Here is a 15626-nt window from a genome sequence, read left to right as displayed (position 1 = left end):
ATCAAATCTAGTTGTAAACTCTCCTATGAGAACAGTGAGGAGCAGACAGGCCCCTAGACGGGGATTATCTTAGAACACATCTAAGATAGTAATGAGGTGTACCACACTGGTCGTAAAGGAAGTCCAGTGGACTTGTCCACCTCCAAAACAAATGGCATCAATAATCATTCTTTGCCATGTGTAGGTTCAACTACAATACAACTAGTAAAATGCTCCAATCATGTGTTCCGGTAGATAATATTTCAGAATAAATCGGTAGGATAACTGGTCCCCTTGAGTACCAGTACCAATACTAGCAACAGTCAGTCCAGCTACAATCAGTAAGAAGGTTAGAGATTTAACCAATCAAATTACCATTGACAACAGCGACATAAGAGTCACTCAGAGTGCAACACGTGGAGGGGAATCTCCAGTGCACTCTTCCAATGGTTTACACACATGTCACTAATAAATAGGACCCTCCATTCAGGAGGAAAATTATTAGAAGTCATGAACCATGATCACACCACGTATGACTGGTCCAATACTTATAGAGTACTTCCGTCGTGAGGTTAGCTCCTCCGTGGATAACATAGCTATGAAATAGACTTCATACCTAACGCCACTACAATAGTGGAAGACACCGTGACTTGTAGAAAACTACAGACTCCCTTGACACCAATTCTGACTGACCTCCAGGCATTGACCTGAAAATTACCTGACTACGTCAGACTCATTCTGAACAAGTTGTAATCTGCCCGGATACTTGGTTTTCTTCCCTTGACATGCGCGCTTGTGTAAGCATAAGCGCGCGTGCACAACGGAACATCCAATTAGGATTTATGCTAGGACCACTTAAGGGCCCAAGCAATATACCAGCCTTAGTAAAGTTGAACAATTACTTCTAGGCCTTTGACTCTACAGCACTCACCAGTTTTCTTCCCAGAAGTCCATAGGTCATCCCTGTAGACTGCCCAAAACTAGTGCATTACAGCTGTAGACTTATCATATAGTTATCAACTTAGGATAGCGCCTAAGCAACACACCAAGTAGGAAAAACCCTAGATATGGCATTAGAGACAATGCCATGATAATCATTTTGCCAGAACATTGGACGTATATAGAATACAGTCCAATTAGATTATTTTTTTTTGTGTGAGAACTATATTTTTTTTATTTTTTTTGTTTTGTTTATGCTTTCATTCCTTTTCGGTTCAGTTCCTTTGATGCATAGGAAGTTATAGAGCCATAAACAAAGTCCCCATACAACCATCCCTTAGTGCCACAACGCCGCTCATTGGGGAATGAATGTAATCATATATATTTCATGAGTGTGTGTGCGTTGTTAACATCTGCCTAAGTTACTGCCCAGATCTTCCAGTCTGGACGACGGGTCCGGAACGGCGACCCCAAATCCGGACACCCACAACCTATCCTTGGGGCGGCATGCCGCTGTCAGAGAGACTACCAAGGTAAACCACCAGAGGGGGGGACCGCAACGGCGATCAACAACCAGGACATCCCCTGGCCCTCCCTGGGGTACTTTGCAGCTTCCAGGGAACCTACCAAGGTACACCACTAGAGGAGACCGCAACGGCGACCACCAACTGGACATCAACTGCCCATCCTTGTGGTGGACGGCTCCGCTTTCAGAGAGCCTACCAAGTTCAACCACCAGAGAGGACTGCAACGATGATCTACCAATGGGACATCACGTGGTCATGATTTTATGTTGATTTGTAACTTGTAGGATAAACAAGATCCAAACCACCAGGGGGGGTATGTCATGACGTTGGCCTCTTTGGGTACAGGAAGGACAGTTGACCCCCTCCCCTTTGTACCATCACCCAACCTACCTTCCCCCCCAACCCAGGGTTGTAAAAATTCCAAGAGGAGAATCTACTACAACATGTTTCATAGAGAGACAAAGGAAATTCTTCCAACTCATAGAATTGGAGAACCTAGCGACATGTGTGTTCTGGAGAAGATATGGAAGATTGATGAAGACTCCAGCTACGAACTGATCCGCTTGGTACAATTTTGTGATACTCAGAAGAGACAATATAGCCATATTACCCTAAAACGGTCTACATGATAGCCTCAGCGATGAGACTGAATCCACATGGTTGTATACAATGTATTATTAAGGATAAAGCTATTTGTAATACATTGAGATGCTATGTACTGATGTTAATGTGATAGAATTATATTTCTGTAACCAAGTCTAGCTCAGTCATAGGCACGCCCCCAGGGACACATACAGGACCAGGCGTCATTTGACAAGCCTGTTCTCTGGGCCCTATAAAACACCCCCTGATTTACATTTCTACAGACCAGGCCTCCACTCCATCGTGAGTTTGGCCCAGAGGTTTGACCAGCCAAGTATTCTACTGAAAGTGAACCATACCACGTGGTTAACTTTTAGACTATCGATATCGACAGAATAAGAACAAGTCTTTGATATTAATTATTAGTCTGCAGCTAAGTAAATTATATCATCGAACGCGAAGACCAACCACATCCATTCTATGACGACATTCATGAATGTCGCTCTGACAGATCCATTCTAAACGAGAGAGAGAGAACGCTGACAAACTCTCCATCAGAACAAAACTCTCCAACAAGAATCCCGACGACACATGAGCGAAAATATATATTGATTGCAAATGTTCCCGAATGAGTGAGCCTTCAATTGTCAATTGTTAATATTAATGAACTCTGTGTAACTTCTCAGCTTACCGTTTTATGACCCATTGTCTAACAGACCAGCCATGCTTGTTAGCCAGTAGGGCACATTACTATGCCAATCCTTGGTGACGATAGTTGCTGTTTGTATGTTTTCTGTTAATTACTTAGTGTAGTAAATAAATGATTTTAAGACAATTGATGTATGGATGATTTTAGTAAAGACTGGGTTCGTGCAGATAACCAAGAATTTACAACTTTCATGATGAGACTGAAACAACATACGGGTTAAGATTGACTGCTATCGATGTAAAATATTACTAAGTATTTTAAGAGTTTATTCAGAGGATAACAGCTCTATAAACGTTCTTCTGTGGTGCCCCGACTTTCTAGTTAATTACATTTACATGATTAGCTTAATCAGGTAATATTAATTACAGAGAAATAATTTTATAAGTTAGCATGTCATATCACTTAATCCGGCATAGCCAAAGACACGACACTGTTGATAGAAGTCTCTGATCTGGTTTACCAGATATACAGCAGAGTGGATCATCTTGACAGTATCCAGCTTTCACCTATCTCTATTACTCGATTTATAGTCCAGCCTTATATAGTTTTTCTCTCTTGCTCCATCTCTACTCCAGCCTTATAGTCCCTCTCTATTTATCCTCCATCTATCTCTACTAAAGCCTTATTCCAGAGTCTCTATATGGCTCCCAGTCTACAGCGAAAAGCTTGTCGCCCACTCAGAGTGGAAATAGGAAAGACAGAGATGGTATAACAGCACTGTTCAAGGATTTTAAAAAGGGGAAAGTTGGCATCACCTTGCCTCTCAGTGCTACTAAATGCAGCCATGCAAATTTCCTGCATTCTGATATTTATTTTTCTTCATCCATGCAACAGAATGGTAGTTAGACACAGTAAGACCTGTGGTGGAGTCAACAAGACTCATAGCAAATCTGTTGAGTGACAAGGGACATAAAGATATAGCTTATTGGACAGACACACAATTCCCTCATCCATTCTCTTGCGTTTAGGAAGTCTTTGTCTAGTCTAGAGGATTTGAAATATGGAAATAATGATGATTTCTCCCTCACTTGTCTTCAAAATGATTGTCCCACAATGGGGCATATTTTGGATTTAGAACATTTTGTTGAATGAATTTAAATTAACTTTGGCCATGTTCCAATCCATTAGTACTCTGCACTCCACCACTTCTAAGTGGTCAACAACAATCCCAGCAAATACACAAGGCAAGCCCCTTTCAATGTACATTCCTGCTGTCAGAATGTCTGGAATGCCTTAACCACAGACTCCAGTGGGATAGCTGGATCCTCTGCATGCACACACACACAATATATCATCAACTCCCACCAAGGTCAGGTCGTCCAGTTGTTTTAGGCTATCTTGAGCCTTTGTGATATTGCTCTCATAGTAATACAATAGAACGGTTATGAGAGTTTACACGAGACGGTCACAAACTAAATTGACTATAATATCAGAATTGATGACTGGAGGGGGGGGTGTGCATGTGCTTGAAGCCTGTGGTTAGACAGCAAACACTATGGAACAAGCCTGCCTTTCACTGGCCAGGGCACATAGAAAAAAATAAGTGGCGAGAGAGGGAAAGAAGCCACTCGGAGCTGGATCGGTGTGTGCATGCTGTGTGCGTCCATGTGACCTGTAAGAGTGTATTAGCCAATGGTGACGTTACAGAGTTCGTCTAGTTCTTGCTCTCTCCCTCCTCCTCTGTTCCATGCTTTAGTTTAGGATGGAGTCTGCCGTAGCCACTGGTAATGACTCTTATTTTCACCAACTAGGAAATGTCAAACACTTTCTCAGCCTTCTCCTCTATTGTCTGTGGGCTGAGCCATTGGATCTGTCTGGCTGTAGTTGATGGAACATTACATTATTATGGATCAGTTTGCTTATTTTCACCAAGTGAATCCCAGATAAATATTTTAGTTCAGTTTCATTCTGTTGAATTTGTGTCCTGCTGTGACAATAACAGCATGAGCTTCATTCACGCAATATTAAGTAATAATACATGTAAATAATGTGATTTTTCAGTTACTCTAGTCTGAAATCAATAAACTGTCAATGCATGCAAATTCAGGCCTCGTCTTCCCCTATTTCTCTCTTTCTCTCTCTGGTTCTCTTTCTCCCTGCCTCTGTTTGCAGTGGACACGTGTATTTGAATGGACTCATGTTTCTCTTCGTTCACTCAGACCAGTGGTGAAATACCATGGTCAACTAGCCCAACCTCCACCACTCATAAGGGAAATATTTTCACCACGCAAAAGAGCACAGATCTGTGAAAAATGATCAAATGTACTATAATCTGCATCGTGATTTCATTTGAAACATTATTATTTTACCGGAGGTGAGTAAACTGCAGTATAATTGTTATGGATGTTTTTCTCACTTATGGAAGGGTTTCCCAAACCTGGGGGGCCAGGATCGAGTATCTGAACTGCCTGGAGAGCCAATTAAATGTTTCCAAATACAACACATGAATCAAAACGGACATTATTATTGGAGGAATTGCAGATGTTATCACATTTGATTGCAATTATATTACCAAGATTACCACTAATAGACTGGAAATATGAGAAGTGTGTGATGATTATGGCATGAGGGCGGGGAGGGATGGAGGAGGACAGGGGAAGATGACGAAAGGGGAGGATGGAAGGGAGGATCGGGGATCTGCAGAGGAGAAGGCAGTCTCATATTAGGAATATTTTTTTGTTTTGGGACTGATCTCTTTCTGGATTGAATCTCACCGTCGCTGCCAGGATGAACTCGGCAATGTTTCCCCATCTTGACTTTTAAGCAAATATTTGGAAGACAGAGGGAGGACAGAAAGAAAGGATAAAAAAGCGAGGGAGGACAGAAAGGGCCTTGAGCGTTGTGTGTTCTGTGTGCTGTTTCTGGCAGTTTCACAAAGACTTTCCTGTGTCTCAGACAGAGCTGAGCTGAGGGGCCATGCTGAAGGGAGAGTCCCCCTGGCCTGCACCACCTCCTCTACTCCCTGTGACCATCCATCATACTGTACACTACAGTATACACAGAAACACTCTCTCTCTCTCACCAAGTGTCCCCTTGCATTTCCTCTGCCTCTCCTACTAACCAGTCAACCCTGTGCGCACACACTGTACACCCACACACACTGTACACCCACACACACTGTACACCCACACACACACACACACACACACACACACACACACACAGTACATCTATACAGTTTGCTGAAATGTTCTGCATAATCAGCTAAGACATTGGTTGGGTTGTATTCAAGTTAATTGTTAACATCAGTTTTCTACTGAGTAGAGAAGACAGTTGAAGCAGTGATTATAAACCTCAATTAATATTCCATATACACCCAGCCCTGCTGGGATAATATTGATGGAAAATCACCTTTTATTTTTACTCCTAGAAACAGCAACAAAAGTAAAGGATATTCTATTTCAGGCTTGTAAAAGTGAATAGATACCATCTACACTGAGTATACAAAACATTAAGAACACCTGATCTTTTCATGACAGACTAACCAGGTGAATCCAGGTGAAAGCTATGATCCCTTATTGATGTCACTTGTTAAATCCACTTCAATCAGTGTATATGAAGGGGAGGAGACAGGTTAAAAAATTATTATAAAACCTTCAGACAATTGAGACACAGACTGTGTATGTGTGCCATTCAGACGGTGAATGAGCAAGACAAAACAAACTTTTTTTTATTGTAGAAGAAAGTAGTAGGCGGGTGTATGTCTGTGATTAGACAGATAAGCCTGGTCAATACAGACTGTGTTTGTCAGAGCTCAGCACTCCCACCAGTAACACGGAACCCAAACCGGCTGCGTGCGTGCGTGCGTGTGCCATTGTGCATAAATGTATTTTGTCCCCCCACACCAAACGCGATCACGAAACGCAGGTTGAAATATCAAAATAAACTCTGAACCAATTACATTCATTTGGGGACAGGTCGAAAAGCATTAAACATTTATGTCAATTTAGCTAGCTAGCTTGCAGTTGCTAGCTAATTTGTCCAATTTAGCTAGCTTGCTGTCGCTAGATAATTTGTCCTGGGATATAAACATTGGGTTGTTATTTTACCTGAAATGCACAAGGTCCTCTACTCCAACAATTAATCCACACATAAAACGGTCAACCGAATTGTTTCTAGCCATCTCTCCTCCTTCCAGGCTTTTTCTTCTCTTGACTTTATATTGCGATTGGCAACTTTCATAAATTAGGTGCATTACCGCCATGACCTCGTTCGTCTTTCAGTCACCCACGTGGGTATAACCAATGAGGAGATGGCATGTGGGTACCTGCTTCTATAAACCAATGAGGAGATGGGAGAGGCAGGACTTGCAGTGCGATCTACGTCACAAATAGAACTGACTTCTATTTTAGCCGTGGCAACGCAGACGCTCGTTGGCGCGCCCGAGCAGTGTGGGTGCAATAATTGAATAATATAGATTTCTTAATGTATTTTGCAACGCTCGCGCACACGATGCGAGCAGTGTAGTCAGCCTGTAAGAGTTACTACCACACACCTTGGTGTAGAGGAGTTGGTCCAGACCTGAAAATTTCTTGAGCTATTGCCTATATTAGGGTTTCCCAACCTGCGGCCCGCGGGCCGAATTTGGCCGTATGTGGTTTTATTTGGCTCCCCAAAAAACGTTTTTTTGAGGGGTTACATTTTCATTGTTGGACATAAACTGTAAAAACACCAGGAAATCAGCTCCAAGTGATTTTCATTTGGGAATTCTATTTCCATGCATAATAGAGAGACGTGATCATATACAAATGTTAGCAAGGTTTGAAATTAATATGTTTTAGTCAAATATTATATCTGTTTGGGCTTCTTGCGGTCAATTTGCAGTCAACAAATGATTTGTAATTATGTTCTGGCACCCCGACCAAAGAAATTGCCCCGCAGCTGAATCTAGTAGATGATTCCTGGCTTACAGATGAAGTCGGAAGTCTACATACACTTAGGTTGGAGTCATTGAAACTCGTTTTTCAACCACTCCACAAGTTTCTTGTTAATAATCTATAGTTTTGGCAAGTAGGTTAGGACATCTACTTTGTGCATGACACAAGTCATTTTTTCAACAATTGTTTACAGACAAATTAATTCATGTATAATTCACTTGATCACAATTCCAGTGGGTCAGACGTTTACATACACTAAGTTGACTGTGCCTTTAAACAGCTTGGAAAATTCCAGATGTCTTTAGAAGCTTCTGATAGGCTAATTGACTTCATTTGAGTCAATTGGAGGTGTACCTCTGGATGTCTTTCAAGGCCTACCTTCAAACTCAGTGCCTCTTCGCTTGACATCATGGGAAAATCAAATCAGCCAGAAAAAACATTTAAGACCTCCAGAAGTCTGGTTCATCCTTGGGAGCAATTTCCAAGCGCCTGAAAGTACCACGTTCATCTGTACAAACAATAATACGCAAGTATAAACACCATGGGACCACGCAGCTGTCATACCGCTCAGGAAGGAGACGCGTTCTGTCTCCTAGAGATTAACGTACTTTGGTGCGAAAAGTGCAAATCAATCCCAGAACAACAGCAAAGGACCTTGTGAAGATGCTGGAGGAAACAAGTACAAAAGTATCTATATCCACAGTAAAATGAGTCCTATATCGACATAACCTGAAAGGCCGCTCAGCAAGGAAGAAGCCACTGCTCCATAACCGCCATAAAAAAGCCAGACTATGGTTTGAAACTGCACATAGGGACAAAGATCGTACTTTTTGGAGAAATGTCCTCTAGTCTGATGAAACAAAACTAGAACTGTTTGGTCATAATGACCATCGCTATGTTTGGAGGAAAAAGGGGGAGTCTTGCAAGCCGAAGAACACCATCCCAACCGTGAAGGACGGGGGTGGCAGCATCATGTTGTGGGGGTGCTTTGCTGCAGGAGGGACTGGTGCTCTTCACAAAATAGATGGCATCAAGAGGAAGGAAAATGATGTGGATATATTGAAGCAACATCTTAAGACATCAGTCGGGAAGTTAAATCTTGGTCGCAAATGTGTCTTTCAAATGGACAATGACCCCAAGCATACTTCCAAAGTTGTGGCAAAATGGCTTAAGGACAACAAATTCAAGGTATTGGAGTGGCCATCACAAAGCCCTGACCTCAATCCTATAGAAAATTTGTGGGCAGAACTAAAAAAGCATGTGCGAGTAAGGAGGCCTACAAACCTGACTCAGCTACACCAGCTCTGTCAGGAGGAATGGGCCAAAACTCACCTAACTTATTGTGGGAAGCTTGTGGAAGGCTACCCGAAACGTTTGACCCAAGTTAAAAAATGTAAAGACAATGATACCAAATACTAATTGAGTGTATGTAAGCTTCTGAACCCACCTGGGAATGTGATGAAAGAAATAAAAGCTGAAATAAATCATTCTCTCTACTATTATTCTGACATTTCACATTCTTGAAATAAAGTGGTGATCCTAACTGACCAAAGACAGGGAATTTAAATGTCAGGAATTGTGAAACTGAGTTTAAATGTATTTCGCTAAGGTGTATGTAAACGTCCGACTTCAACTGTATGTGCTTTGCACATATGTGTGTATTTGCATGGGTGCGCACATGTGTGCTTGTACTAAAAGCTGAGTTGTGTTGTAGGTGTGTGCCGGTACCCTCTGGGGATGTCCGGAGGACAGATTCAGGATGAAGACATCTCAGCCTCCAGTCAGTGGTCTGAGTCTACAGCTGCTAGATACGGCAGGTACTGTACACACACACGTGCACGGACACACACACACACACACACACACACACACACACACACACACACACACACACACACACACACACACACACAGTGGAGGCTCCTCAGAGGAGGAAGGGGAGGACCATCCTCCTCAGTGAATTTCATACAAATAAAATAGTGAAACATTAAAGTTATCCTTTTAAGATAAGACTATGCTAAATATATTCACATCACCAAATAACTGATTAAAATACACTGTTTTGCATCGAAGGTCTACAGTATCCTCAACAGCACTCTGTAGGGTAACACCATGGTGTAGCTGGAGGATAGCTAGCTTCTGTCTTCCTCTAGGTACATTGACCTCAATATAAAACCTAGGAAGCTCATGGTTCTCACCCCTTTCTATAGACTTGCACAGTAATTGTCAACTTCCCGGAGGACATCCTCCAACCTATCAGAGCTCTTGCAGTATGAACTGACATGCTGTCCACCCAATTAAAAGATCAGATAATTAATCTATTACTGAAAGCATAAACTAAAGCTAGCTAGCAGTGCAGTGTATAAAATGTGGTGAGTAGTTGACTCAAAGAGAGAGAAAGATAATACTTGAACAGTTTTGAACAAATTAATTTCTTCCTAAATTAAGGAGAAGCAAGAGAGAGCGAGAGCACTAACTTTATTTGGTTGTATTCTTTTTTTACTTTCACTTAGCTAGCATATGCAGCTAGCTAGTTTAGCCTACTCAAACACCTGGCTCAAAAAGAGAGGTATGCTATGTTAGCTAGCGGGCAATGGCTATCCAACACTAGAACTCTTCCAAGTCAAGGTAAGCTTTTGGTTTTATTAATTCATTGCCACCGGCCCACCGGTGTAACTGCTAATCTGCTTTCTGACAGTACACTGTACTGCATGATTGTAGCGGGTTTACTAATGAGTTAGTTCTAGTAGCTATGTTTACTATGATGTGACAACGATGTAGGATGTGTGTAGCGGTCATGATATGAGGGTTTGTTTGGAAAGGTATTTTTTGCCTGGTTACAGACAGCTGATGTGTTGTGCACAAGTCCACAAGCGAAGAGACAAGGTGAGAGGAGGAGAGCACATAGATGGTAACGGAAAGAAGCAGGGATAAAAAAAAATACCTGAATTTGTCCAATAGAAATTCACATTTTCAACAGTTGGACTAATGATTACTCCCAATATCGTATAGATGCAGGCAAGATTGTGCAAGGCGGTATTGAATGTCATGGTCTGTCACCTTGATTACACTCTACCTGTGCACCCAGCTACATTGTAAACTTTCATTCATAGGCTAGGTTGTAGCAACCTCATGATGGTGTCATGACGTGGCCCTTTTTGGGTTTAGCTAGTGGCTTCCCCCTCTCTCTCTCCTACACCCAGGTTCTGTTATCTTAGGTCGTAAATTCCTGGAGGAGACTCTCTCCCCCTGGCCATGCAGAAAGAGACATAGAGAGAACAAATTATTTCACATGGCGAACTCATAAATCACCAAAATGAGGATTTGATACAAAATGTCCACTTGTGAGAAGGTGGGAATGGTCCGTGGACACCTAAGGGACGGGTATGACGAGTGTGTTTCATTTGGTGACCTCAGAGAGGACAGGAAACACACATGACTATATCTCTAAATATGTACATTTCTCAATTATGGGGTTTGCATCTAATTCTTGTATAAAATGAAAGAGTAAAGATGAAACTATTTGTGAAATGATGTTAGGTGATGTTAAACCTTCAATGAAAGAGAATTGTATTCCCTTTAAAGTTTAACTAAGTCATTGTGTCAAGAGGTGAGTGTAGCTGGTGCATCGAAGTCAGGCGCAGGAGAGCAGAGATGAGTGGACAAAGCACTTTACTAAGGCAATCATATGCACAGAACGCAACTGTGTCACAAAACACATGCCCAACGAACCAGTGAAGCAGCACAAAGTACAAAAACACAAGTACAAAGTACAGGCTGCCACAAAGCACGGGTAATAAAATAAACCCGGCGCAAACCAGCCGGAAGCGTGCCAACCTCAACAATAAACAATTACACACACAGACATGGGGGGAACAGAGGGTTAAATACACGACATGTAATGAGGGAATGAATACCAGGTGTGTGGGAAAACAAGACAAAACAAATGGAAAATGAAAGGTGGATCGGCGATAGCTAGAAGACCGGTGACATCGACCGCCGAACGCCGCCCGAACAAGGAGAGGAACCGACTTCGGTGGAAGTCGTGACACATTGGCCCGCCCCCATGAGCACAGACATGATCTGGCATCATAGAACAGCCCTTTTCTACTGTTACGAATAAAAAAAAACTCCTGAAGAAATCCTCTTCAGACCATGCATACCTTGGTCAGCTGAGGGGTCAAAGGTTTGAGTAGAGACCACAAAAATCTCAGTTTAAGCTAAGGTTGTAATGGTTGTTGAATTCCTAACCATACCACGTGGAGCATTGGCTACATGCGGGAAATGGTTCAACTCTGAGACATCGATCCCGACAGAATAAAAGTAAATCTTAGATACTAATTACTAGTCTGCAGCTAGAAATTATGTCAACCTGGGATGCGAAGACCGACAACTGCCGAAACATCTATTTTATGAGAACATTTCTGAATGGTACTCTGAAGTATCCATTCTAACGAAAGACTTCAGGGAAGCAGAGAGAAAGACGCTCGGACGAACTCTCCGACAGAAAGACGGACAATTCCAACAGAGATCACGACGACACACTGAGCGTAAATATATATTGATTGCAATTATTCCCAAATGAGTGAGCGTTCATGTGCAAAGGATTGGCATTTCAATTAATATAATTATCAACTGTGTAGTGACTCCTTTTTGTCTTTCCCGCCCTTCTCAGTCCACACCAACTTCCGTTTGTTCACCAAGCCATCATATCGGCTTAGCCCACTAGGGAACCTCCCCTATCATTTCCTTGTAACCATATCTACTGTTTGTTTGTTTATGCATTTCTGTGATTATTTAGTTAGTAAATAAATGATTAAGGCAATTGGTGTATAGATGATTCATAGTGAAGGCTGGGTTTGTGCAGATAACCAACAATTTACGATGTTTGGAATGAGACTAACTTTTTCCTTGGTGCCCCAACTTCGTAGTTAATTACATTTACATGATTAGTTTAATCACGTAATAATAATTACAGAGAATTGATTTGATAAAATAACAGTCTTCACTTTAAAACTTCTTATGGCTCAAATCCCGTTAACAGGATCGATTTGACAACATCCGGTGAAATGGCAGAGCGCCAAATTCAAAGAATATTATTAAAAATATTGAACTTTCATACATTCACAAGTGCAATACACCAAATTAAAGCTGAACTTCTTGTTTATCTAGCCACAGTGTCAGATTTCAAAAAGGCTTTACGGCGATAGCAAACAATAATATTATGTGAGGACAGCACCCCATCAAACAACACAGACAATCATATTTCATCCCACCAGGCACGACACAAAACTCAGAAATAACGATATAATTCATGCCTTACCTTTGATGAGCTTCTTCTGTTGGCACTCCAAAATGTCCCATAAACATCACAAATGGTCCTTTTGTTCGATTAATTCCATCGTTATATATCCAAAATGTCCATTTATTTGGCGCGTTTGATCCAGAAAAACACCGGTTCCAACTCGCGCAACATGACTACAAAAGTTACCTGTAATCTTTGTCCAAACATATCAAACAACTTTCCTAATACAACTTCAGGTATTTTTTTACGTAAATAATCGATCAAATTTAAGACGGGATAAACTGCGTTCAATACCGGAGGAAAACAAAGTGGAGAGTGCTTTTCAGGTCACGCGCTTCTATCAAACAGTACACTTCCCTCGAGCCTCATTCTGAACAGGGCTACTTCTTCATCACACAAAGGAAAACATCAACCAATTTCTAAAGACTGTTGACATCCAGTGGAAGCGATAGGAACTGCAAAAAAATCCTGGATGGTTTGTCCTCGGGGTTTCGCCTGCCAAATAAGTTCTGTTATACTCACAGACATCATTCAAACAGTTTCAGAAACCTTTGTGTTTTCTATCCAAATCTACCAATTATATGCACATCCTAGCTTCAGGGCCTGAGTAGCAGGCAGTATACTTTGGGCACACTTTTCATCCGGACGTGAAAATAGCGCCCTCAAGCCATAAGAAGTTTAATGACAATGGCTATAGGGAAAATTAGAGTATCATGTAGTAGCCTAAACCTATTGATGTTACATTGATCTGGGTGAATGGAATATGAATGACAGTCATCCATTATGCTGTAATAGAAATAAGGCCATGCTCATAACAACAATAATCATCCTCCCTCATCTTAAGTGGCACCGGCCGCCAATGACACACACAAACACACATATACATCCATAAATACCTCTCAATTTCGATTGTGGACTGGACACATGCAGGCTCCCCCACAACTACACACACAAACACTCATGCACATTAATATACACTCACAAACAGTTTTCAAGATTGTGTATGTGTTTTCAGTTAACTGGGTATCAGTTTCTGCTCTCTGTGTGTAAAAAAACACATGGTTAAGCCTAGAAAGAGCGAGAGAAAAAAATAAGAAACATAGAGAGTGATTGTGTGTGCGTGTGCATGTGTGCTTGTTGGAGAATGGGTGGCCTGCTCTCATTTTTAGAATAATGATGTAATCTACGTTCTGTTCTGGACAGCATAGTTTTATTCTGGCCTAGCCTCCCCTCTCCCCTGCCAGCTCAACCCTACATGAACACTTTCACATTAATTTACGACAAATGTGTTTGTTTAACAGACTGTATGAACTGACATCCACCCACCACACTCACTTTCCACTGACCTCTCTCTCCCTTTTCTCTTCCCTTTCCCTCCATCTCTCTCTCTCTCTCTGTTCCCTCCTCCCTTTCTCTCTGTGTTCACCACCTCCCTTTCTCTCTACTCTCCTTTTTATTCCTGTTCTCTCCCTCTCCTGCCCTCTCTTCTCCTCTTTCCACCCCCTCCTCTCTCTCTCCCACCCTCTCCACCCGCTCCTCTCTGTCCCATCCTCTCCACCCCTTTATCTCCCACCCTCAGATTAGACTTTGAGGAGGGTGATGGTGCGTGGTGTCCAGAGATAACGGTTGAACCAGACAGTCTAAAGGAGTTCCTCCAGATAGACCTGCGTTCCCTCCACTTCATCACCCTGGTGGGCACCCAGGGCCGCCACGCAGGGGGCATCGGCAACGAGTTCGCCCAGATGTACAAGATTAAATATAGCCGTGACGGCAGCCGCTGGATTTCCTGGAGGAACAGGCAGGGCAAACAGGTAATCAAGCAGTTATTGGTTATTGATTTACATGATTAATGATGGACAAGGAGGACAGGAATATAAAAATGTTAATACATTGATAATGGTAATATTGGTGATTTGTGACGTCACTCTCGGTGGTTAAGGGGAACTGTAATGTGTGATTTATTTCTTATTAATTAGGCTAATTGGTTGATTGATTAATATCTGTGTGTGACATGGCTGTAGGTGATAGAGGGAAACAGGAATGCATATGACATTGTGCTGAAGGACCTGGAGCCTCCGATCATCGCCCGCTTCGTGAGGTTCATGCCCGTCTCAGACCACTCCATGAACGTCTGCATGAGGGTAGAGCTCTACGGCTGTGAGTGGCTTGGTAAGATAGATGGAGAGGAGAAAGGGATAGGAGGAGGAGCTCCTTACTCTGAGCCATAGGTAGACAGAGTTGGGCAAACTCACTGCCTAGGCTTTAGCTCAGTGGGCTAATGCAGTCTCTTTCTCTCTCTATGTCAGATGGTCTGGTGTCCTACAACGCCCCAGCAGGAGAACAGATGAGTCTGGAGGGCCAGCCTGTCCACCTCAATGACTCGGTGTATGATGGAGCCGTCATCTACAGGTGGGTGTGCATAACTCCTTTTCCTTCTCGTCCTCCCTCCTCATCTTGCTGCTCCTCTTTTCTCTTTTCCTTCATCTCCTTGTTCTTATTTTTTCTCCTTCTCATTCCGCCTCTCAATACATCCCTCCTCTCTTGGTTCATCCAACCTCATTCTCTGTTCTTCCTCCTCCTCCTTTTGTCTTTCCTTCACCAACCTCTGAGCCTTGGTTCCACACTGGCCCTGTTGTTGCCTGGTTGCCATAGTTCTGGCAGGATGTAGACCGTGGCATGGGTCACTGTGGTTATGCCACACACACACA

The 15626-nt window shown here is 42.4% G+C and overlaps 1 protein-coding gene across 3 annotated transcripts in view; it reads left to right on the top strand.

Moving 5' to 3' along the window:
• Positions 1-15626, top strand: part of LOC115158554 (discoidin domain-containing receptor 2) — a 60317-nt gene that overhangs the window by 34409 nt on the left and 10282 nt on the right. For all 3 annotated transcript variants that reach the window (XM_029707652.1, XM_029707653.1, XM_029707651.1), the window contains exons 3-6: positions 9328-9430; positions 14498-14729; positions 14940-15087; positions 15225-15327. In XM_029707652.1, coding sequence (XP_029563512.1) covers positions 9328-9430; positions 14498-14729; positions 14940-15087; positions 15225-15327 — 586 coding nt within the window. The remainder of the gene's footprint in view (positions 1-9327; positions 9431-14497; positions 14730-14939; positions 15088-15224; positions 15328-15626) is intronic.

The sequence above is a fragment of the Salmo trutta genome, chromosome 22 (genome assembly GCF_901001165.1).
Source record: "Salmo trutta chromosome 22, fSalTru1.1, whole genome shotgun sequence".
Taxonomy (NCBI): Eukaryota; Metazoa; Chordata; class Actinopteri; order Salmoniformes; family Salmonidae; genus Salmo; species Salmo trutta.
Note: the sequence above shows the minus strand (reverse complement) of the source record. Positions and strands in the feature narration are given on the sequence as shown.